Genomic DNA, 24,475 nt, shown 5'->3' with positions numbered 1-24,475 from the left:
TGCCAAATAATGTGTTAGATTGCAACATGGTGCCCTTGGGTGATCTATTTTTACATTTTATAGATAAATAACATTGTAATAACATTGTCATAACATAGTAATAACATGTTATTTTAGAGGGATTGTGAGAAGTATTGTTTTGCAATTTAGTTTATTTATAGACAGAGACACTGAGGTCAGATATAGTCAGACAGGCATTTTTTCCATTCCCCGTTTATCAGGTTTTTGCTTCACTGCAAACCTGGGGACCTTAATTTATACTTACTGTCCTGATTACCGATATTCATCACCTGTTCCCGCTCCTTTGGCGCCAACTGCCTCTGACTCCGATTGGCTCTCTGTCCCTATTTAAACCCACTCCGATCTGTCCCCTTTTGTCAGTCCGTCTGCGCACTTCAGTTAACACTAGGCAAGCCTTTTTCGACCCCGACTCCCACCTGTTTTTGCTCCCGTCTGTCCCCCGGCTTCGACCCGTTTTTGATCCTGACCACGTCTACTCTCCAGTCCCGGCTTTCGACCTCTTTTTGTCCCCGACCACGTCTACTCTCCTTTCCTGGCTTACGAACCGCTTCCGACCCCGACCACGTTTTTGCTCTCCTGTCCCGGCTACTGACCCGTTTTTCCGTTCCCGACACCGCCATTGCTCGTCACGGAAGATCCACTTCCGCGTTCAGAGCGACCTGGTCTCCGCGTGCAGCAACCACCGGATCGTGGACGCAACCCTTTCTCTTTCTTCCAATAAAACTTCAATTTTTGTAACTATCCTAGAATAAAGTGCAGTTGCGCTTTCACTGGCAGCGTGTGTTGAGGATAAGTTGTGCTTTGCACATAGTAAGAAGTGTAAACAGTAAGTTAACAGACCCTCGAGTTCCACCATGAAAACATATTTAACAGGGATGAAAAGACAGGCGGTGAGAGGGGACAAACCAAAGTCTCCTCCCAAAAGCAAAGACATGTAACGAACTGTATGTAGCGCCTATCTTCATTGTAGGACGAGGAAAGACCAGTGTTCTACGTCTAAAATTGTTCGCAGCGATGAGTGTTGCATTATAATCACACATGATTGTACTCCCTGGATGTGGACAATTGATAAATTAAACTAAATCTTTGTGTTTACATTTGTAAATCTTTCGACAATTCGATTCAATATATTTTAATGCCAATTAAGGCCTTGTTTTTTGAATAATGAATTCAACGAATTTTAGAATAGAATAGAATATACCTTTATAATCATTGTTACAAAATGGGTTGAACATATTGTGACAACGAAATTGGACGTGGCACTCCAGTTTCACATTTTACTGAGAGAATGAAGAAAAACAAAAAAACTAAACAAAAAAGATAAAAGACTATAGATCCGCGGGAAGCCTGTACCAAAGCCCAGTCCGCATACGCACAAATCTGTGCCTTTGAAAGCAATGATACATTGAGTAATTACGATTTTGTATTTTGTTTCGTCTTAATCCACTTAAAATACTGTCCTCTAAAAAAAAGGCTGGAAAAAAAAACTACTTTTAAGTCTGGCATGTTCTTCTGTGGTCGCTTTTTGGTAAGGTGTCTGTTGACTAATCACGTAGTGTATGTTTAGAATAGAAAATAACTGTCTTTATTGTCACTGATAAGTTTTGTGCGTTTAAGGTGGTGATGGCCCTATGGGAGAAGCTGTCTCTGAACCCGTCCGTCCTAGTTCTGAGGGAACTGTAGCGCCGACCGGAGGGAAACCGGTCAAAGGGGTAGTGGCCAGTGTGGGAATCCAGCAATGTCTTCTAGACTGGGCAGAAAGCAGCCGATGATCTTTAAAGCTGTGTTGATTACTTTTCATATGATTTTCCTGTCTGCTACCGTGCTCCCAGCATACCACAAGCTGGTGATGCCTTATGCCAGAATGCTTTCCATTGTGGCTTGAAAAAGGACAATAGCAATCACTGTTCCAGGTTGTTCCTCCTGAGAACATGCATGTATATACGTATGCATGCCAACCCTCGATTCATATCATTAGTAAAAGTTGCTAGTTGTCCAGAGAAAAAAAAAAAACGAAAAACCCAAAAACATGATTTGGTAGCAACTGATTTAAAAAAAAAAAAAAAAAAAAAAAGCATTGTGCAAATGTTTGTAGCTGACGTTAACGTCGCTAGCTCGCAGTGACGTGAGCGATGTCTAGCAGATGATCCCATTTAAGACATGTAAATAGCGACCTTTCGCTGGTGGCATTTGCGAGGGTGGGAGTGACCGATCTCCCAGATGCACCCCCCCCCCCCCTCGCTTGACCTTGACCTTGACCAGGAAGCCAATAAGCGTAAATATACGGCGGCCGGCCCGCCGGCTTGCCGCCATCGATAACCACACTGTAAACAAGGTGGCCTCACATAAGCGGCTAATAATGAATTGCAAATGCCCCCTCCTCTGAGCCCCCTGCGCTATCGATCGGGCATCGGCATGTGCGGAGGGGTTGGGGGGCTTCTGGGGGGCTCGTTGCTTGTCGATGATTCATCAAGCGGCCGCCTTTGATGTGAACTGGCCTTTGACGGTGCGCTTGTCGCTCGCTCTCGTTATCAGCCGTCCGAGACCCTCCCCCCTCACCTCCAAAATAAGGGGAAAAAAGTTGGATTTATGTGTGGAGGTGGGAGACAATTATTGGACAGGCTACCTTGATAGCAGGGCTTAACAGCTGCTTTATTGATAAGCAGATGGGAAGCGTGTGCCGTGTGTGAATTAGAGAGTTTTCAAAGTGTGGTCAGGGGTCCCGAGCTGGGACCAGTCTGCCAAATAATGTGTTATAGATTGCAACATGGTGTCCTTGGGTGATCTATTTCAACATTTTATAGATGAAACCAGGTAATAACATTGTAATAACATGTTATTTTAGAAATATTTTTTATAGGGATTGTGAGGAGTATTGTTTTGCGATTTAGTCTTAACTCTGAAAAGACTGAAATGTTAGTCATTGGTCCTTCTAAATGCCGGGACTTATTCTCAAAAACTGCTGTGAACATTGACAAATGTCACATCACACAGAGTGACTCAGTTAAAAATGTAGGTGTCATATTTGACCCTGATCTATCCTTTGAGATGCATGTAAAGCAAATTACTAGAACTGCCTTCTTCCATCTTCGCAACATTGCTAAAATCCGTTCAATACTGTCTCAGTCTGATGCGGAAACAATAATTCATGCATTTGTTACCTCCCGTCTCGATTACTGCAATGCACTACTCTCCGGTCTCCCGAAGTCCAGAATCAAGTCTCTTCAGCTAGTACAAAATGCCGCAGCGAGGCTCTTAACCAGGACAAAAAAGTACGATCACATAACACCGATTTTGGCTAACCTGCATTGGCTCCCAGTTAGCCAAAGATGTGACTTCAAAGTTCTCTTAGTATTGTACAAAATCATACATGGACTTGCTCCCTCTTATCTTTCAGATCTGATCTGCCACTATGTCCCGGTCCGAAGCCTACGATCTGAGAGTGCTGGTCTTCTGATGATCCCGAGAGCAAAGAAGTCTTCTGCTGGTTCGAGAGCGTTCTCCATCCGGGCACCGGTGCTGTGGAATGCTCTTCCCTCTGAGATTCGATCTGCAACCTCAGTGGAAATGTTTAAATCTAAACTTAAAACTCACTTCTACTCCATTGCATACGAATAACCTACTCCTCTTGTCGGTTGAAAATAGTTTGTGTAATATAGTGTAACAATCTGTGAAGTCCTTTGAGACTCTTCGTGATTTAGGGCTATACAAATAAAAATGACTTGACTTGACTTGACTTATAGTCAGAGAGACTGAGGTCAGATATTGTCAGACAGGCATTTCTTCCATTCCCTGCTTATTATGTTTTTGCTTCTTCTTTTAACATCACTGCAAGCCTGGGGACCTTAATTTATACTTACTGTCATGATTACCGATATGCATCACCTGTGCCCGCTCCTTTGGCGCCAACTGCCTCGGACTCTGATTGGCTCTCTGTCCCTATTTAGACCAACTACTATCTGCCCCCTTTTGTCAGTCCATCTGCAAACCTCAGTTAACACTAGGCAAGCCTTTAACGACCCTGACTCCCACCTTTTTTTGCTCCCGTCTGTCCCCCGGCTTTGACCTGTTTTTGATCCTGACCACGTCTACCATCCCATCCCGGCTTTTGACCTCCTTTTGTCCCTTACCACGTCTACTCTCCTTTCCTAGCTTCCGACCCCGACCACGTTTTTGCCCTCCTGTCCCGGCTACTGACTTGTTTTCCCGTTCCTGACACCGCCATCGCTCGTCACGGAAGATCCACTTCCGCGTTCCGAGCGACCTGCTTCCCGCGTCCAGCAACCGCTGGATCGTGAGCGCAACCCTTTCTCATTCTTCCAATAAAACTTGTGAGAAACGCAACGCAAGTGGGTCCTGTCTCCGTTCTGGTCTTGACACTTACAGTATCAAAAGTAGAGTATTGCAACAAAGAATGAGAAAGCTTTACAAACCTCTCGCGATTCTGAACTGAATGAAATGAAAGACATTGTGGGAGGTAGTTCCTCCAGTAGTAGAGCTGCTAAACCTCGAAGCAGACCAACATTTTATACAACATCACCTGTCACCTGCTGATACGGATGTATGTTAAAGTTACTCAGCTGAAGAAAGCAAAGATAGGGAACAATGTGATTCTTTTTGTAAACATAAAATTGAGCAATTTCCTGCGGCACACTAGACAATGGTTGAAAAACACTGATTTAGAGGATGAATGAATTCCTCATTAAACTTTGATGTAAATATCTTAATCCTCTTTAATCCATATCTCATGCAAGCGCACACCGATAGGAATAATAGTATTTAGAGAAGATTTGTAGCCTGAATGAAAAGGTGTATTTGTGCTAGTTACCGCGCCCCGGTGAGCTTCCAGATCCGTCTCGGCCGAGCTCCCTCTCTCGGCGGACGCTAGCTTATCACAGTGTGGACATCTTTATGGGGCTCTAAATAAAGCGCGATCAATAGGCAGTCTTTGGAGACGTTCATTTACTGTAGCACGACAACAAAGATATGCATCTTGCGCGTTCTGGCGAGTCGGTGAGCGTATATAAAGCCGCCACGGTGAGTGACAACCGATGCAAAAGCTCATTTACACTTAGCATTAAAGACGCAGATAGTGGAAGGAATCCATTCAGATTCAAAAAGACAGAATACACAAGAAAATCAGGTTTTTAGAGCAGGGGGTCAGAAACGTGGGACCTGCGGGCACTAGGTAGCATCTGAGTAGCTCACGGACTCGTTCTGCAACTAGCTGATCAATGATGGGTAATTGTGATTTTCTAGGAATGTGATTTCCAACTGACCTAAATGCCGTGACATGTTCTCAAAAACGGGCCTGAACATTGACAAATGTAGTTTCACCCAGAGTGACTCAGTCAAAAAAAAAGGTGTCATATTTGACACCGATCTGTCCTTTCAAACACACGTTAAGAATATTACTAGAACAGCTTTTTTCCATCTTCACAACATTGCTAAAATTCGCCCTATCCTGTCTCAGTCGGATGCGGAGATTATAATTCATGCGTTTGTTACCTCCCGTCTCGATTACTATAATGCACTACTCTCCGGTCTCCCGAAGTCCAAAATCAAAAGCTTTCAGCTAGTCCAAATTGCAGCAGCGAGGCTTTTAACCAAGACAAGAAAGTTTGATGACATTACCCCGATTTTAGCTAACCTGCATTGGCTCCCTGTTAGCTTAAGATGTGATTTTAATGTTCTGCTGGTAGTATACAAAATCATGCATGGACTTGCTCCCTCATATCTTTCAGATATAATCTCCCCCTATATTTCGGTCCGGAGCCTTCGCTCTGAAAATGCTGGTCTACTAGTGATCCCAAGAGCCAAGAAGAGATCCGCAGGTCTGAGGGCGTTCTCCATTTGGGCCCCGGTGTCGTGGAATGCTCTGTAGTTTGCAATAGTCTTTGATCTGTGCAGCCCTTTGAGACTCATTGTGATTAAGGGCTATACAAATAGACATGACTTGACTTGGGAAATCCATCACATGATCAGTGTCATTAAACAATTGATTGATTCCTCAAAAATCATTTTAAAAATAAGTCTACAATCGAAGAGTCATGAGAGATAAGCTAACATTTTTCAAGTCAAGTCATGTTTATTTGTGACGCCCTTAATCACAAAGAGTCTCAAAGGGCTTCACAGACCACAGATTATTGCAAACCACAGACTATTACAACACCATCCCCTGATCTAAAACCTACATGAGGGCAAATAATACACAGATATTGTCAACATAAAATTTAGGTTATTCATATGCTATAGAGTAGAAGTGTGTTTTAAGCTTAGATTCAAACATTTCCACTGAGGTTACAGATCGACAGATCGGGGGAAAGAGCATTCCACAGCACAGGGGCCCGAATGGAGAACGCTCTCGAACCTGCGAATCTCTTCTTGGCTCTTGGGATCACTAGTAGACCAGCATTTTCAGAGCGAAGGCTCCGGTCCGGGACATAGGGGTAAATGATCAAATTATTAAATTTAAACAAAATTTTTGATTAAATATTATTAAATTATTCATTTTCCGAACCCTTTATCGCCGTTCGATTAAGTTGTAGACCAGGGGACTAGAACACAACTTACTTGGGGGCCTACAGAGTTATGGTCTGGGTGAGATCGGGCCCCATTGATTTTCCCCAAGAAAAGCACTGATAAAAACATTGCACTGCTTTGAAAAATTCAAATATCCCATCTCAAAATAATAAAATATTACGGAAAAAGTACACCAGTAATTTGTGATCCATAATTGTGACTATTAAAACGATGAAAGGTTTGCAACATTTCAGGTGATTTGAATAAGCCTATTTCAACCCTACTTCTAATAATTACAACCTGGTAATAACAGAATAATCTTACAGATAAAATAGTGATAACACGATAAGTTTGTACTTTCGAAATGCATATCAAACGGGTAGCCCTTTGCGCTAATCAGCAGGAAAAAGTAGTAAAAAAGAGCCAAAAGTATTTTATTGACTTTCAGTAAATTTTCATTCATTTTTCGATAGGCCTTCTAAAAAAAATAAATGAACTGTAGTTTGAGGCTCAGCAAGCAATTGGTCTTGAGCGCCGTCCTAGTGGCTCCCAGGAGCTTTTCAATAATGCAAAAATAGGGGAGGGTAAATAATGTAATATCACATAGTTAATGAACAAAATTTGTGTATTATTCTTCTCTTTTTAAATAAATTAACTGTACATCGCGGGATTTAAAAGGAACAGTATGGAAGTTTTTTTACTCACAGCCGCCATCTCCTGGCTCGTGCATTCATTGCAGCCTCTGTTTGCTCGTCATAATGCGTGTGCAAGTACATGCATTTCTTACACACATTCGAATAAGCTAATTTTTCATCTTTCTTAGGGTTTGTGGTTAGCGTTTGGATTGTATTTGAAGCAGGTATTTTCTTACTTTCACCATTTTCATGCTACACCAATAAATACATAAAACAAATGCAGGGACGATGCTTTTGTTCTCTAGGAGATTCAAAATAAAGGGCTTAGGGGAGGGCTTTTAGATCAAGTTAGAATTTATTTTCAGAGGTTTGCGTCCTCTCTTGTTCTCTTGCAAGTTCTGAATCCATTGATGCATTTTCTCTTTATTTTGAGTATCTACTAAACTGTAAACTTATTAGTAGTTTTTGGGCAAAGCATTTTTGACCCATTATTGTTAAGACACTCAGACATTTTAAGCTCTCGTGGGCCACATGACATGATTTGTCACATGGACCATGAGTTTGTCAACTGTGGTGAAGATAATGAGACTCAAAACTACAAGTCGCACAGTGCTTTGCAGCATTAAATTATCCTGGACAAGGAAAACTACACACAAGTACACCGATTCCTTGTGTTATGCTACAGTACATTATATGGGTCATACTTCGCAATTCTCTGGTTCTAGAAAGTATTGACTTTTAAGTTCTGCTTTGAGGGGAGATTTAGTGGTCTTAAGCGCCCTCTAGTGTTTAACATGTTAATTGTTTGTAGCGGAAAGGATAGCGGCAGAGGTACGCAGACTATGCAAACGTTCGGTGAAAATCCTCTTTTGTTGTTGCGTTGGACAATAAATTCCAAGTATGAAACATATTGTAATGAGATTTTGGATGTATTTGTTTACAGTAAAATTATGCACACAATAAGGTACCTTTGTCTAAACTGTGATTAGCGTGTCTTAGCTTAGCTCAAACTGTGTGTGTGTGTGTGTGTCACGGTTGCCATGGCGCCCAATTGGCCCCACCCGGGTGGCGGCAGCTGGAGCTTGTTGACAGATTGGCTCCCTGTCAGTATTTAAAGTCTGTCCAGTTGGTCCCCTTTTGTCGGTCCAACTGCGAATCTCCGTTTTTACACGGCAAGCCCTTTTTCGCCTGTCCTGTGTTTTTGCTCTTGTTTTTCTCCCGCTACGATCTGTTTGATCTCGACCACGTCTGCCCTCCCGTCCCGAATTACGACCTGTTCTGATCTCGACCACGTCTGTTCTCCCGCCCCCAATAACGATCCTTCTACTCTCCACTGTGGGCGGCATTGACAAGTCTTCATTGACTTGAAAAGCGCTATATAAATACAGATCATTTCATTTAATTTCACTCCTGGTTTTTGACTTTTTTCCGTTCCCGACACCGCCATCGCTCGCCACGGAAGTCCCACTTCCGCGTCTGACAAACCTACTACCCGTGACCAGCGATCTCCGGATCGTGTGTGCGCGCCTTTCCCTTCTCCCCAACAAAACTGAGTAACGTTACGCGAGTGGGTCCTGTTTCCTGTTCTGGTCCTGACAGGGTGTATAGTTAGCAAGCTAAGGGCACTTTTTTGAAGTTTTGTTTTATTGGTTGAGGCCATTGCTTGAATAAACAGCAGTGAAAAGCCCTAGTTATTTGGGACGTCGTCCGCAAGCTGTATAGCTGGTAAAATAGTGAAACTTTGGAGCTAGGACAGCACAGCATTCCTTGACAGCGGCATGTCCTGCCTGGTTTTCGAGCTTTTCTGCTCCAATGCAGGTAATTCCAAGCTCCTGCCAGCTTGCTAACAAGTTCATAACTTGTGTCACCTGAGTCGAAGAAGAGAATTCCCCCAAATCAAGCAGGATTTTCAGCCCTCTAGGACCGGAGCGCCCAGGTCTGCCACAAAGTGACTCATCAATCTCTTGCTTGTAATCCAATATGGCGTCCGTCGAAAAAGTCTCGTGACCCTAGTAAGCCTTCGTTCGACACCTCGGAAGTCTTACCTGTGTGCACGCGGTAATGGGTCTCCAGCTGGTGCTTGAGGCTGAACTTCTTGCCGCAGCCGTTACATTCGTAGGGCTTCTCCCCGGTGTGGATGCGTTTGTGGCCCTTCAGCGTGCTCTCGTCACGGAAGCAGCTCCCGCAGAACTCGCACTCGTAAGGGTGGTCGCCGGCTGTAAGGTGAAAAGGGGGGCAATGTTACTTCCAGACACTTTAACTCGTTTTATATGAATAAAAACATGACCTGAAATTAGAGGTAAGATCGGGCCTAAAAAAAAAAAAAAATCCAGCCCCACCTGGCTTGGTTCGCTGATATGAGATCCCAAACCAGCTCGAACCCGACCGATTAATTTAAGGAGACCGAGCCCAGAGAAAAGTGGGTGTGCAAAATTATTCAGCCCCATTGAGTTAGTAGCTCGGGGTATATCAGTTTTCTACATCGAGAAGCTGATATTTTTGCCCATTCCTCCTTGCAAAAGAGCTCCAGCTCAGTGATGGTGGATGGGATGCATTTGTGAACAGCAGTTTTCAGGTTTTTCCACAGATCCTCAATTGGATTGAGGTCTGGACTTTGACTTGGCCATTCTAACACATTTATATGTTTTTTGGTGAACCATTCCAATGTAGCTTTTGCTTTAAGTTTTGGATCATTGTCTTGAGCTGAAAGTTTAGGGGGACGGCCCTATCTTGGTGGATTTGCACTGGTCTGATACTCCTTCCATTTCAATATTATGCTTGCACAGTTCTCCTTGGGAGGTTTAAAGCTTGGAAAATCTTTTTGTATCCAAATCCAACTTTAAACTTCCCCACAACAGTATCTCGGACCTGCCTGGTGTGTTCCTCGTTCTTTGTGATGCTCTCTGCTCTTTAAACAGACCTCTGAGACTATCACAGTGTAGGTTTATTCATACAAAGACTTTATTAAACACAGGTGGATTCAATTTATCATCGTTAGTCATTTAGATCAACAGAGATCTTCTGGACAGAGTTTGCTGCACTGAAATTAAAGGGGTTGAATAATTTTGCACACCCACTTTTTTGTTTCTTATTTGTTAAATTTTTAAAAAATATCCAATAAAGTGTGTTCCACTTCATGATTGTGTCCCACTTATTGTTGATGCTTCACAAGAAATGACAGTTTTATATCTTGATGTTTGAAGTCTGAAATGTGTCAAAAGCTTACAAAGTTCAAGTGGGCCCAAATAGTTTCGCAAGCCACTGTATCCATTTCAAAGCATTACAATATCATTAAAAAGTAAACTAGTAGGCTGTAAGCCATAATCAGGAATATAATACAAAAGTCTTGCAGGATTCCAGTTAATTTGTAATGAATCTAGAATGTACGACATTTTGTTGATAGTGTTAAAGAAAATAAACAACTTTATTACAAGACTCAAATTTTCCCAGACAGTCCTGCATATAAAGATCTCGGAATATAATCAAAATGCTCAGCTATTTTCCATCCATCCAGTTTTTTATGTTTTTAGATGCACAAAAAACTCACATCTTTAGAGGTCACATCACACATCAAGTACTCCAAAAAATATCTTTCCTTATTCACAACGTGAATAGAAAAGTCAAAGTCACGTCCTCTTTGAAAAAATACTTTTCTTTGCTTTGGTTGCGAAAAATATGATTTTATTTCTTCTCTCATGCACATTCATTCTCCTCACGTACTTATCGCTTCTTGTACACGATTTCCGCTTGTAAGCAATCACGTCTTTCAGATGCAACGGTGCACTAAATCACACTTTATTTTTTCTTCTTCTCTTTTTTTTCTCTTTGGGTGTGAGCCTGATAAAGTTTACAGACGCGGGAAAAGAAAACAAATGGCGATAAAGTGAGAGACAAAGTAGAGCTTTGTGCTCCACCAGGAATGAGATTTTCAATTTGATCGCAAATGATGAATTCACACCTTATGAATGCAGCCTCCTGAATTTCCCGCACTATAAGTATTTTTCATGGTTTGGCCGGGGGTGCGACTTATACTCCGGTGCGACATATGTGTGAAATTATCAAGACATTATTACCGACTATAGAGCGCACCGGATTATAAGCCGCACCCAACACATTTCGGGAGGAAAACCGATTTTGTACATACACAAGCCGCACCTGTATATTAGCCGCATGCGCCCACATTGAAAAAAGGCAATACAAACACAAGGGGGGAGAGATTTTGTAAGGTTTATTGTTCTTTACTCTTTGTCAATTATCCATTATCAGTCAAATCATAATATGCTACAAAGCCAAGGGGCCGAGACACTTGCTCTCAGCCAAGGGGCTGAGTCAAGGTCCTAGCCACAGAGCCAAGCAGCGATCAGTGCGAATGCACCGTTCCCGGAAGTACTGCAATACCGGGCCGATGCGTGGAGTGGACAGAGCAAGCTCTTATTCCATCTCCCAATTGCAAAAAGCTCAGAATCATCGATTACGGCTTTACACAAATTTAACACATACCCAACACAGTCTAAAAAACACAGCCGGCTAATGGACGGAAAATGATACCGGTATTTAAAGTTTAATGCAGACCTTCAGAGTACGGGTGCCCGTTGAAAGTAATCCAAGGAAAAAAGTGTATATTTCCAAATGTAAGGGTGGGAAAAATATATATCCACTATTGTTGGCCGCGTCCACAAACACGTCTCACCTTTACTCCACTTCCCGTCAGCCCGCGTTTGCCCCGCCCCTTCTTTCTCATTTGCTCGTGCAAAACATTTTAGAATAAGTTTCTAAAATAAATACATTACAAAAATATACAGTTGCAAATACATATTATACATGGTTACACATATTTACAAAGAAAGACGGTACACCGAGAGAGTTTTTAAAGCTTTAATAATAATATTATAACTTTCATCCCAAACCGTGCCTGTGAAGGGTAGCAAAACGCTACTAGCAACACGCTCGCAACACAGTAGACAGCTGTTAAAAAAAAACATACTGTGCTTGTAGTAAGCACGGTAATTCGTCCTCATCTGCCACCCTATAACTGACGTCATCAAAGTCGTCTTCCTTCAGTATGGAAAAGAGACTATGTCATATAGACGTCGTCCCACGCTTCCTTATTCGGAGACAGGCTGGCAACACGCTCGCAAAGTAAAGGTAACGTGCAGTAGTTCTGTTTCCTTCTATATCGGACAGCTCGATTGGGTTTAGCTTGAAAGTTGCATCATGTGCCTTTTTTTTTGCAATTTGCATGAAGAGGATATGTCTACGCTAAATTAATTTGTGCACAAACTAAGAAGTTGCAGTCTTCCCCGGTCTTAATCTTACCTTTTGTAGTCGAGCGCTGTTAGAGAAATTCCATAAATTGGCCACATCACTGAATAAGCCGCAGGGTTGAAAATTTGGGAAAAAAGTAGCGGCTCATAGTCCGGAATTTACGGTATATAATTTACGGTATATCGTTTCACATGTTATTTCCAGCTCATGTGTTAAATTATTAATAGACTACATCATTTTACATGTTATTTTCACACTAAAGCGCAAGAGGGCGCTCTAGGCTTGTGTGGATAATTTCAAGACTGCCTGTCATTCTTAAAAACCGAGAAGGGGCTGAACAAAATGGCACCGATAAAAAAAAATCATTCTGCAGATTACAAGCTGCAAGTAGTGAAATAGCAGCCAAAACAAGCAGCAGAAAGAAAGTTTGGAGTTAGCGAGAAGCGAAGGTGACAATGAGTCAGTCGTAAGCGAGGCATCGTCTAAAGCAGCACGTTTCAACCAGTGCGACAATTAAATACTGCGCTGTGGGAATTATAATTTGGATTTACTTTTACCGGAGATGCAACGGCACCGACTGGTGGTGTACCGAGGCATTTCTTTTTCAATGAAAGAAATGTGCCTCGGCCCAAGGTTGAAAAACACTGGGCTAATGCAGTGTTCATTTTACCTCTGAAAAGTGATGGGTCCCGGGGACTCGAATGCTCAAAAATCTATGGGTCCCAACAGAGATCTATGGGTCCCCAAAATTTAGTGTTATTTAGGTTCTCCTTTTATACTTCCTTTTTTTCTTAACTTCTTTATACAACATAATTCGTAATATCAATCATCAAAGCAAGTGAGCCGTTTGAGAGCCGGCTCTTTTTAATGAGTTGAGCCAAAAAAGCCGGTTCTCTAAAAAAAAACACGGACTTCTTTTCACTACACAACGAGATCTCGTTGGCCGAGATCCGCGTGCAGACGAAAACTCGAACCGCGAGACCAAAACAACAATGGCGGATCTGACAGACGAAAAGTTTGGAGTGCAGTAAATCTTTGTTAAAAAAAGTAATCGGGTAATAATGACAATTTTGTGGCAAAAAAGTTGCGTCCCGGGGACGCACGTTGATTTGAGACTATGCATCGCCAGCAAAAATGATGCATCTAGGACGCAGGGACGCGGGCAAACCAGAACACTGGCTAATGTTTTTTTTTAATTCTCCATTTTATGGCTGGTGCAATTTGTAATCCAGAACGATTTATAGACCGGATAATACAGTCGTTGTACTTTTTAAAAAGTTTTAGTGCTTGTTTCTTTGTCAAAAAACGTGTGAGCGCTCGGTGGATTCAGAAAACAGGGCACACGGCTATAGTGACCTATCTTCCTCCCGAATCCTCACTAATCAATTTTCGGGATTGCTTTGGGCTCGGGCCTACATATCAAGTTAATGGGTCTGGTTTTGGACCTTTCTAAATGATGTCCATTTTAGGAAAATGGCTTTGACAGGAAATCAAATAAATTTATTTCCTTCCTTCAGCCATTGAGGATTGACAAAAAACTGTATAAAATGAACACTAGCATATATTTGCGTGTGCAGCTCATCCTCAAGCACTCTTGGCTCACTTGCATTACCGCCTCCTAGCTAATGTTTAATGGGGACCAAAACCACCCGCTAAAAGTAAAAAACCAGGAAGTAGCGACGCCCCTTTAAAAAAAAAAAAAAAAAAAAAATATCGTATCTCATTATCTGCACTGCTTATCCTTATTAGGGTCGCGGGGGGGGCTGGAGCCCTTCCCAGCCATCTCCGGGCAGTGGGCAAGGGGCACCCTGAACTGGTTGCCAGCCAATCGCAGCTGCAAATCACATTAGTTCTTGCAGCTAGCTGCGTTCTTCATCGACGCACGAGCCGAGTGATCGACCGCTAAGAGTCGTACAGCTGGGCGATTTTCCGTCCGCCTGGGACAATCGGAGACAAATTCACGACAGGGTTTTTACTTGCGCCGCACTGCGGGTGCCGTTTGGTCACTCCCGCGAGCGAGCCCCTAACCCGCGGCGCGGGTACTTTCGGGCGCGATACGCGCTACTGGGGTCATCGGACGAGCGGGCTCCCCCCAGTTACGGGGGTAACCCGATCACGCCCGCCGCATTTTCTCGCATTGCGCCGTGTGACCCCGCGTCCGCCGAACTCGCTCAATTTTATTTTTTTTTAACCATTACAGACCACGAAGCTCTGAAGCCGCAAACATTGAACCGCGAAGTAGCGAGGTCCCACTGTGTATAAATGCAGATCATTTCATTTCAGTTTGACGGCACACCACTGCTACCACATGTTCCACCTTTTACTTTTTCATGCTAGCAGCAGCATCCCTCTCAAGGAGTCTCTTGTTACGATGATCGCAACCCCTCGTCCTTGCCCTTTGCTCTCTGCTGGGGATATTTCCCTCACTAAATTCATGAAAATGGCACCGGGCGGAATTAGCCGTAAACAAAGCGTCTCGCGTATTAGCATCCCGCTCGCTCACTCGCTCGCTGCGATGAGACGGCCTAATTAAAGGCGGTTGAATGCCAGGCGCATTGTTATTCCGACGGCACGGCACGCCGCCCCGCTTGATGGATGGCCGTCTACCCGCCGGCCGCCCGGTCCCTGGGCCGCCTCGCCGTACAGCAGGAGGCGCTGATAACTTCATGCCGACAAATAAGCCGTGTCACATTTATTGATCCTCAACACAAATGGCCGCCGCCGCCGTCGCTTTGAAGGCCTCGTCGACGAGCGAGGCGCGGGCCGAATGTGATCAGCATTTAAAGTGCGTCTTTCATGCCAAACGCGTACAATAAGGTTTTAAATAACGGCACGCGCGGCGGGCGGGCGGCGAGATTGTCTTTTCGCAGCGGACATTACGAGAAATGCAATTTATTCAGGGTCACGTCGCCGTTCGAACGGGCACATGATGAAGGGGCAGCGCGTTGACGGCCACTTCGAGGCCCAACAAAATGCGTTTGTTAATGATGGGGTCGTATGCCGTGTCACAAAAAGTCTACACACCCCTGCTTGAAAACAAGGTTTTAGTGCACGTGTTTCAAACTCATGGCCCACGGGCCAAATGTTGCCCACCAGGGGCCCGCAAGACAATGCTGAGAGAAGCAAAAGAGAAAAACTAAGCTGCATCAAGTCACAATGACTAGCAGTTTTAAATAGATAGATACATTATTCATCCCCGTAGGGAAATTCACACTTCCAGCAGTATCCTTGTGTTGAAAAATAAAATAATAATAAAGTAAAAGGAATATAATACATAAATACCCAATATAACGTGTTGATATAGAGTATTTAAATAGTGCTACTGAAAATAGACACTGTAATTAAAAATAGGGTATTATGCAAATGTGGGTTTGGGGTTTTAATGTGGGCTTTTACTCCCCCGGGTGGAGTTAAAGAGCCTCATGGCATGAGGAATATGTCCACTGGATGTCACCAAAGCCAAGTCTCAGACGCGCCGATTAAGACAACACACACACAAAAAAAATATGAAATAAGAAAACAAAACACTTGGGTGTCTTTGCAGAAATGTAAAGATGTTTTAGCTCCTTTATATAAAATATATGAAATATAAACGCACAAGTCTGCATATTCAGGTAGACATTTTCCTAAAAAGTCAAAAATAGAATTCAGAATTCAAATTAATGTTTGTATGCTATGTTTATCAGTTTCCAGTCTGCATGAGTTTCTTTGAGTTAAATAAACTGTAGTGGAAATTAATTCAATTGTTGTTGTGCTTTTATTTATCATGAGCAATTGATAAATACTACAAACGATTAAATCTTAGTGTAGGAAGAAAAATAGTGAAAAAAAGCCTCAATAATTGATTTATAATAAAATCATACATTCCCAAATCATAATTCAATTGTGAGCCTCTGAAAAGGCATACCTGTACTTTTTACACACTGGCCCTGGTAAGAATGTATTTTATTTTGTGTGGCCCTAGAGCTAAAATGAGTTTGACATCACTGTTTCAGTGATATAAAAATAAATGAAACCAAGAACTTGAACTTGTTTCTGACTCGGTGGTTTGATATTTATATGTGAAATGATCATTCTCTTTCAGGCATGTCTGATGGTTGAAAATAAAGAGGTGGATCTTGGGAAATCAAACTGATTTACTTATTCAATTACAAGGAGTGTACCAATTATGTCCGAAGATGAAACTACTTTTCAGACAGGTGTTTACCTGAGCTGTATATAGAGACAGAAAAAAAATGTAAAAAATACTTAATTCTAGTATTTTTTCTAATAATAAGGATTAAAAAAACTAAATATATTTAAAAAAAATGAGCAAAATGACCTACCACCGAGATCATTTTGTTTTAAAAAAAAAGAATAATCCTTGAAATAGAAAGAGAAAAACTATTTGGTCATTTAATAAATACTTACTAAGATTCCACAAGTGAAAAAAAGAAAGACAAAATGATCTACCAACCACTCAAGATTTTAATAAAGAAAAAAATAGTTAGGTGATTTTAGTTAAGATTTAAAATTTGAAGAAAAATATTTATAAGTAATTTTAAGGACAATTTTCAAATTCATTCTAATCGAGAAACAAAATAAAATATACTTATTTTAAAAAAAATAATATTAAAGTATCACAAATTGAAATACAACATATTTTCCTCTTACTGGCTTGTTTCGCTATACAAGTCCTTTACACTATTGTACAGGATACTTTTTTCAGAAATCTGGTGTGAATCAGGTATTTTACAGAGCCACAATTATATCTTAGATTGGAGCCCATCCCAGCCATCTCCGGGCAGTGGGCAGGGGACACCCTGAACTGGTTGCCAGCCAATCGCAGGGCACACAGGGACAGACAACTCATTCGCTCATTCACACCTAGGGACAATTTGGACCGGCCAATTCACCTGAAACGCATGTTATTGGAACGTGGGAGGAGTGCCCGGAGGAAACCCACGCAAGCACGGGGAGAACATACAAACTCTGCACAGGAAGTATGGAGCTGGATTTGAACCCACGACAGGTTCCCATGACATGAACTGTGCCGCACAAGCGCTAACCACTGCGCCGCCTTGCTGCCCCAACTCCAATTCATTACCATATATTTATATTTTTATGGAACCTACGTTGGTCCGATGTATTGACAATTCATTCTGTTTACATGTGTACAAGTATGACAAATTTAGTACATCTATTTATCTATATTGGCGCAGTGGTTAGCGCGTGTGCGGCACAGTTCTGAGGTCATGAGATTGAACCTCCTGTGTGGAGTTTGCATGTTCTCCCCGTGCTTGCGTGGGTTTCCTCCAGGCACTCTGGTTACCTCCCACATTCCAAAAACATGCATTTCAGGTTAATTGGCCGGTCCAAATTGTCCCTAGGTGTGAATGAGCGAGTGAATTGTCTGTCCCTCTGTGTCCTGCGACTGGCTGGCAACCAGTTCAGGGTGTCCCCTGCCCACTGCCCGAGGATAGCTGGGATGGGCTCCAGCACCCCGCGACCCTATTGAGGATAAGCGGTGCAGATAATGGATGGATGGATATCTATCTATCCATCCAAACGATTATACAATGTTTTATTTAATCTGGAACATGTTATTCTGTTTCTCTAAATAATAAAGATCTACTATGTTTATATTTGTACATGATTTTTGTATGTTATTTTTTTTGGACTGTGGTGTATTATTTTATTGCTTTTTACATTTTACCACTATTTAACATTTTTATCTATTCCAGATGGAAGGGATGGACATAATATACTGTATATATATTTGAGCGGCTACGAAACAATAGTGCAGCAGCCGTGAGGCCACAGATGAGAGCACGACGCAATGAGCCGGAACAGCATCACATGGGCACCGGACCCTCGGGTGCCCCTGGGCACGGCCACCTGCGTCCCTCTGCCACCAAGCACACACAAAAACCCCCAAAGGAGTGCTGAGGGTGGCGATGCCCGAGGGCACCGTGCAGAAGAGGGGTGGGGGAGAGCCTATGTTTCCCTTTCTATAGGTTTTAAATCACCATCCGGCTCAAATACAGCTGCCGACGCACAAAGACAAAAAAAAAGCCAGCAAATCGTCTCACGCACCGACAGACAGTGAACAACAACGGAATATTAATGAAGGTCTGCCGCGTAATGGGTGCGCTCGTTTTAAGGGACGGCACAGCTGCCAACACTGTATAATTGAACGCGTGCACTTGAACCTTTAATGCAGTGTGCATACGTGCAGTAAAAGCGACAAAAAGAGCAAATAAAGCGACAGAGTTTGTGTGTGCGGGAGAATAAAGATGTCCGGATTAAGACACCGAAATAAACAGCATTAAATTTGGCGTCTGCCGCGCAGATCCGGTAGAGAGGCTTTCGGCTGTGTCGCAGAGATAAGACGGCGGACAGGTAAATGAAGAACGCAGAATAAATGGACAGTGAATAAACAATAGCAAACCAGGAAATTTGATTTTTTGGGGGTTATCTGTGTACAACTCGGAAAGATGATATTATCCGATCAACATCGAACCAGGGACATGTATGCTAAATCGTAAGGTAATGTTTGATGGAGGAAACAAAACAAAACGGGGAAAATATGGTATCAAATGATATCACGTTTACTATTATGATACCAGGAAGAGTGACTGTTTGAATATAAATATCAAAATCTGAGATTTTGGATGAAAAAATAATGAAATCAGATATATCCGATACCGTTTTTCGAGGCTGTTATAGAACCGTTGCTTGAGTTCGATATCAGATCAGGACGCATTTAATACATAGTTAGTTTAAGTCAAGTAAATAAGAAATATTTTAAAGATGCAGCGTGATCTGTGCTGTATGCTGTGCATAGAGCATTTTTGACAAAGTTGATAATGAACTCATACCACAGTATCGTGTAAGCATGTTATAGCATAATGATACTACATCACACATATTTTTTGTGTGGGTAAATACGAATACTTTTCAATATGCAGTATAACGAATTCATACCAGAGTATCAAGATATCCTTTTGTAGTATTATGACACTACATCATGCATGCTATCAATTTCTACCTAGTTGGATACCACTTAGTGGTGGCAAATATTAAATATTTTCAAGATACAGTATGTTTAATTCATATCACAGTATAGTGACATTATATTATAGTATGATACTGCATCACACATAATTTTTTTTTACCAAGTTGGATACCACTTTGTAATGATAAATATGAAATATTTTCAAGATGCACGTTGATGAATTTACACCACAGTATCTTGATATCATTATTGTATTATAATACTACATCACACATGATATGCATTTTTACTTAGTTGGATACCACTTTGTGGTGATAGATATGTAATTTTTTTCAATTATACAGTATGTTCCTACACCTCTTCCAAGGCCAAATTCAAGCACCTTTAAAGGACTTTCAAAGCCAATTTTCCAATTTCTCCAGAACCATTAAAAGAAGAAATCTGGTGTGAATCAGGTATTTGACAGAGCCACATATCTGAGATTTAGATCTGCGATTTTTAATCTCGCATGTGCAATTTTCAAGACATATGATCCTTGCAGTGATAGACATTTCGTAGTGCCCTGTCCTCTTGGGCGAACTGAAGGAGGCGTTTACGTTTCACAGGACAATGCCATACAGATTAATAGAAGTTGCTGTTAATAAGGAAAGCAGAAGAAGAAAAAATAAATTCAACTGCAAAGCAAAGCCACCAGAGAGCAGTGTTGGGGTCAATTCTAAGCAGACTTGTTGAGAAACATGGCAACAATTTCTACAATTTCAGTATCTACAATTTCAAGTATTTACTTCACCCAAAACTCAAGCACCACCCGTACCAACCCTGATGATATTATATTATAGTATTACAATACTCTATCATGCATGATAATACATAGCACTCATTATATTTTAGGATACTAATTTGCGGTGGTAAAAAAGAAATATTTGCTTGATGCAGTATGATTAATTCATACCACAGTATCATGATATATCATAGTATGATACACATTATATTAATTTTTACCTAGTTGGTGGTAAACATGAAATACTTTTTATGATGCAGTATTATAAATTCTTACCACAGTATCATATTTTACCATGATACTAGATCATGGATGCTTTTTAATACCACTCAGTATATTCTAGCTCATAGAATCCATCATACTACTTAGTAGCGGTAAATGCGTAATATTTTTTAATGATGGAGTGTGAGCATGATATCATGTTATAGTACTGTATTGTAATACTCCATGATATTACATATCACTCAGTATATTATAGGGTACAAATTGGTGGTGGTAAATATAGAATATTTGTATGATGGAGAATGATGTACAGCAGTATCATGATATCATATTGTGGTAAAGCGATTCTATATAGCACATGCAATTAAATATCACTCAATATATTATCTTCTTTTTTGTGCAGATAAATATGATTTTTTTCAAGCTGCAGTAATGATGAATTTACTCCACAGTATTGTAATATCATATAATATTACAATATCATATTATTATAATACTACATCAGGCATGATATCAAATTTTACCGACGGGGTGAGCAACCCGCGGCTCGGGAGAAATGTTTGAAAGTGGGAGAAGGAGGAGGGTAACAGATACAAAAATATACCGTATTTTCCGCACTATAAGGTGCACCTAAAATTGGCTGCACATTGTTATGAGCACAACGACTTCGGTGAGCTACTCCGGGTTTTATATTGTCCCTGTATCTTGTTTCAGACTGAACTCGATGTTTCTGTGATAAGCGGTGCAGATAATGGATGGAATGGAGTGTCTCTTTTTAAATTAAACTCAATTCCAAGTGTTAATCGTCATATGCACAGTAAAGTTGCGAGCGAAAAAGAAAATAGAAACTAAGGAATGGTTGGAATTTCTTGAATCCCAAGACTTTAACCTTCCGAATGATATTTGGAACGATGCATTTGAGTGACATCGTACGGACACCGCATCCGCACGTGTCTACGACACGTATTTGCTTCTTTGCAAGCTTTGGGAATGTTAAGGGGGTAATCAGTTGGACTGAACTATCTGACTGTTTTGTCGACATTCCCATTGGAGCGCCTTATAATCCGGTGCGTCTTATGTATGTCAAAAATAGGACCAAAAACTACTTTTTTGGGGTGCGCCCTATAACCCAGTGCGCCTTATAGTGCGGAAAATACGGTACATATTTTTTTTTTTTTAATAATTTGCAATGTTTATTAAGATTTAGAAATCCTGCAAATATGTAATGACTTTAATTTAAAAATGCGTTTTGATAAGGTTTTTGATTTTATTCCTGTTCCAGACATTTTATTTTTTGGTTCGTTACGGCTCTTTTGACATTTTGGGTTGCCAATCCTAGATATCTCTCTGTGGTGGTAAATATGCAAAAATGTCATAACACTGTATGCTGAATAGATACCACAGAGCAGTACCAAATTGATTTGATATCACATGATGGTATCGCTGAATAATAGCAAGTGAAAATATTTCAAACCAATCTTGGTCTTATACTGAATGTCACCAGTGTCTTTTTTTTATACCCCCCCAAAATAATAAGACAAAAAGGAGTAAGGTAAATGGAGGACGAGTCTTCTCATTTCGCCTTCTTTCAAATATTTATCCGGAGCCCTAGTGAGTTAAATCGGCCGTGACAGTCTGGTTGTTATTTAAGGTCGCGGACGAGCTGTTGAAGCTCGGCGAGGGTGGGGGGCCACGAGGAAAAGTGAATGAAAGCAAGCGGGAATGGAATTCATTTCATATTGGTTCGTGTGAGCACATGTGTCAACAAGGTATTAGCATCCTGCTGCGACCCGAGGAAAAAAAAAAAACGGATTGCGACCAGTGAGAATGAATGGAGCGCACTGCCATCATATATAAAAGACGGATTTTTACTCACTGTAAGCTATTTTTAGCGCGCGTCTCGCCTGAAGCTTCCGACTGCTACTGAAAAGAGTTGAAATATTGACATGTCAGAACAGATTGAACTGTCCTTGAATTTTTTTTGACCCTATATATATATATATATATATATATATATAGTCAGAACCCGAAAGGACTGTGGACCCAAACGCGTAACGTTTTCACACCAAGCTTTGTTTTGCGGAAGCGGGGCAGAGGAACACAAACGCCAGCGACTCGGGGATCGCTGGGCAGAAGAAGTGGGGCAGAGAAGTCAGGCGCGGAAAAACAGGAAGCCAGGGGCAGACGAGCAGGATAGCGGACAGGACAGGACAGACGAGATTGATACCAGATACAGGATACACGAGCAGGGTACCGGACAGGACGAGACAGACAGGATCGATACTGGATCCACGAGCAGGATACCAGACAGGACAGACAAGGTTGATACTGGATACCGGACAGGACGGGACTGACGGGATCGATACCAGATACTGGACATGACGGGATCGATACCGGACAGGGCAGGACAGACGGGATTGATACCAGATACTGGATCAAACGCTGGTTAGTCAAAATAAAAGCAACTCATTTACGAGTCTATCGATTGGTAATAAAATGGTGGTGTCATTTCGCCAAAGTAAATATTTGTTCAAAAGGAATTTTTATACAAGATACAAGTTCAAGGTGGTTTGCTGTTCTATTGCATAAAAAATACAAGTTCATTTTAGTGACGCGGTTACTGTCATGGACTTTTTTGATGCAAATTGTTTGTATATCAAAAAACGGATTATTTTTTCGAGTACATTATTTTAACATCGCTTCAGTATTCCAGAAATTATGAAAACCAAATCATTTGTAGTATCATGCCATTTGAATATTGTCACATCCCTTCCTGGTATATAGTAAGTATCTAAATGAAAAACCAAAACAAAAAACATTAAAACATATCTCGAGTTTAGTAGAATCAATAATTAGCGATATCCCACCGAGTCAAACCGTATCTGATGGATCCACTTCACAATAAAAAAAAAGTTTCACACAACAAATTTGATTTATCGGTATCAGAATATCATCAACATGCATCATACTCAAGAGTATTCTTAATCTATCGAAATGTCAACAGCAGGAACTAACCTTATCCAGTGTTTCCATTTTAAGATTGATCCTATTTGCTCGTGTAAAATAACACCTCATTTTCTCGACCTAAGAAAACGCCACCACTTAGGCGCTAATTACACAAAATGCCAAAAATAAAATCCGTGATCCCTGTGACTAATGCCTCTAACTGTCGCGTTTTGTAGAGATAAACCCCGGCGGCGTGATAATCATTGGATGATTTGGCTTTGAAATGCCATGGAAAGGAAATCTGGGATACGAGTTTGTTTTGCCACATTATTTCCGTTTATTGTACAAATGAACAGACTCATAAAACTATTCCCAAAATGGTAGTTAGCGCTCCCGTTTTGATTGAAAGCTTTTTCATGATGAGGGTCTGTTCATGAGTTTTAATTATGCAGAAAGCGCTAAGTTACATGACATATATTGCACCTGTTTCACTCTTACCATATGCTCGGGCACCCCTGGTGGCCATTAGAAAAAATGCATAGATTAGCCGCATCATTATACAAACCATGGGTTGAAAGCATGGGAAAAAAGTCGCTGCTTATAGTCTGAATTGTAAGGTATTTTTGACGCTACCAACCATCTAAGGTGGGTGCAAGCCAAAGAAAGCACACTTGTTTCTTTTTTTCAATTTAATGCAGGGGCCAGACTAGAAATTAATGGCATAAAACGGGTGCCTTAGTTGGAAGGCAGGTTTTTTTTTCGGAGGCACACGATTCATTTATGATTCAGGGATGTAAGATTTTATTATAAATTGTATTGAAAAAAATAAATCTTTTTTTCTTTGATAAGATTCTTGTGGTGTTCATCAATGGGGCGTTTGTATCAAAAATGCAAAATAACAATTTAATTAATTGCCACTACCGATTATTTAACTCGAAGAAACTCATGCAGCCTGGAACATGCCAAAAATAGCACATTTTAATGATTGATTTTATTATATTGTGTCTCTTTGTAATTCTATTCGGCGTTTATATTTCTATTCTAGAAAGAAACTAAACTTAAGATTTCTGCAAAAAAAAACTGCAA

The 24,475-nt window shown here is 41.2% G+C and overlaps 1 protein-coding gene and 1 pseudogene across 1 annotated transcript in view; both read right to left on the bottom strand.

Moving 5' to 3' along the window:
- Positions 1–24,475, bottom strand: part of zbtb16a (zinc finger and BTB domain containing 16a) — a 182,137-nt gene that overhangs the window by 1,145 nt on the left and 156,517 nt on the right. The window contains exon 6 of the mRNA XM_088320957.1: positions 9,224–9,394. Coding sequence (XP_088177083.1) covers positions 9,224–9,394 — 171 coding nt within the window. The remainder of the gene's footprint in view (positions 1–9,223; positions 9,395–24,475) is intronic.
- On the bottom strand, positions 11,550–11,634 carry LOC148349231 (U2 spliceosomal RNA; annotated as a pseudogene).

The sequence above is a fragment of the Urocampus carinirostris genome, chromosome 17 (genome assembly GCF_059441175.1).
Source record: "Urocampus carinirostris isolate Australia breed hairy pipefish chromosome 17, RoL_Ucar_1.0, whole genome shotgun sequence".
Lineage (NCBI taxonomy): Eukaryota > Metazoa > Chordata > Actinopteri > Syngnathiformes > Syngnathidae > Urocampus > Urocampus carinirostris.
The sequence above is the reverse complement of the archived record's forward strand: the minus strand, read 5'-3'. Positions and strand labels throughout refer to the sequence as shown.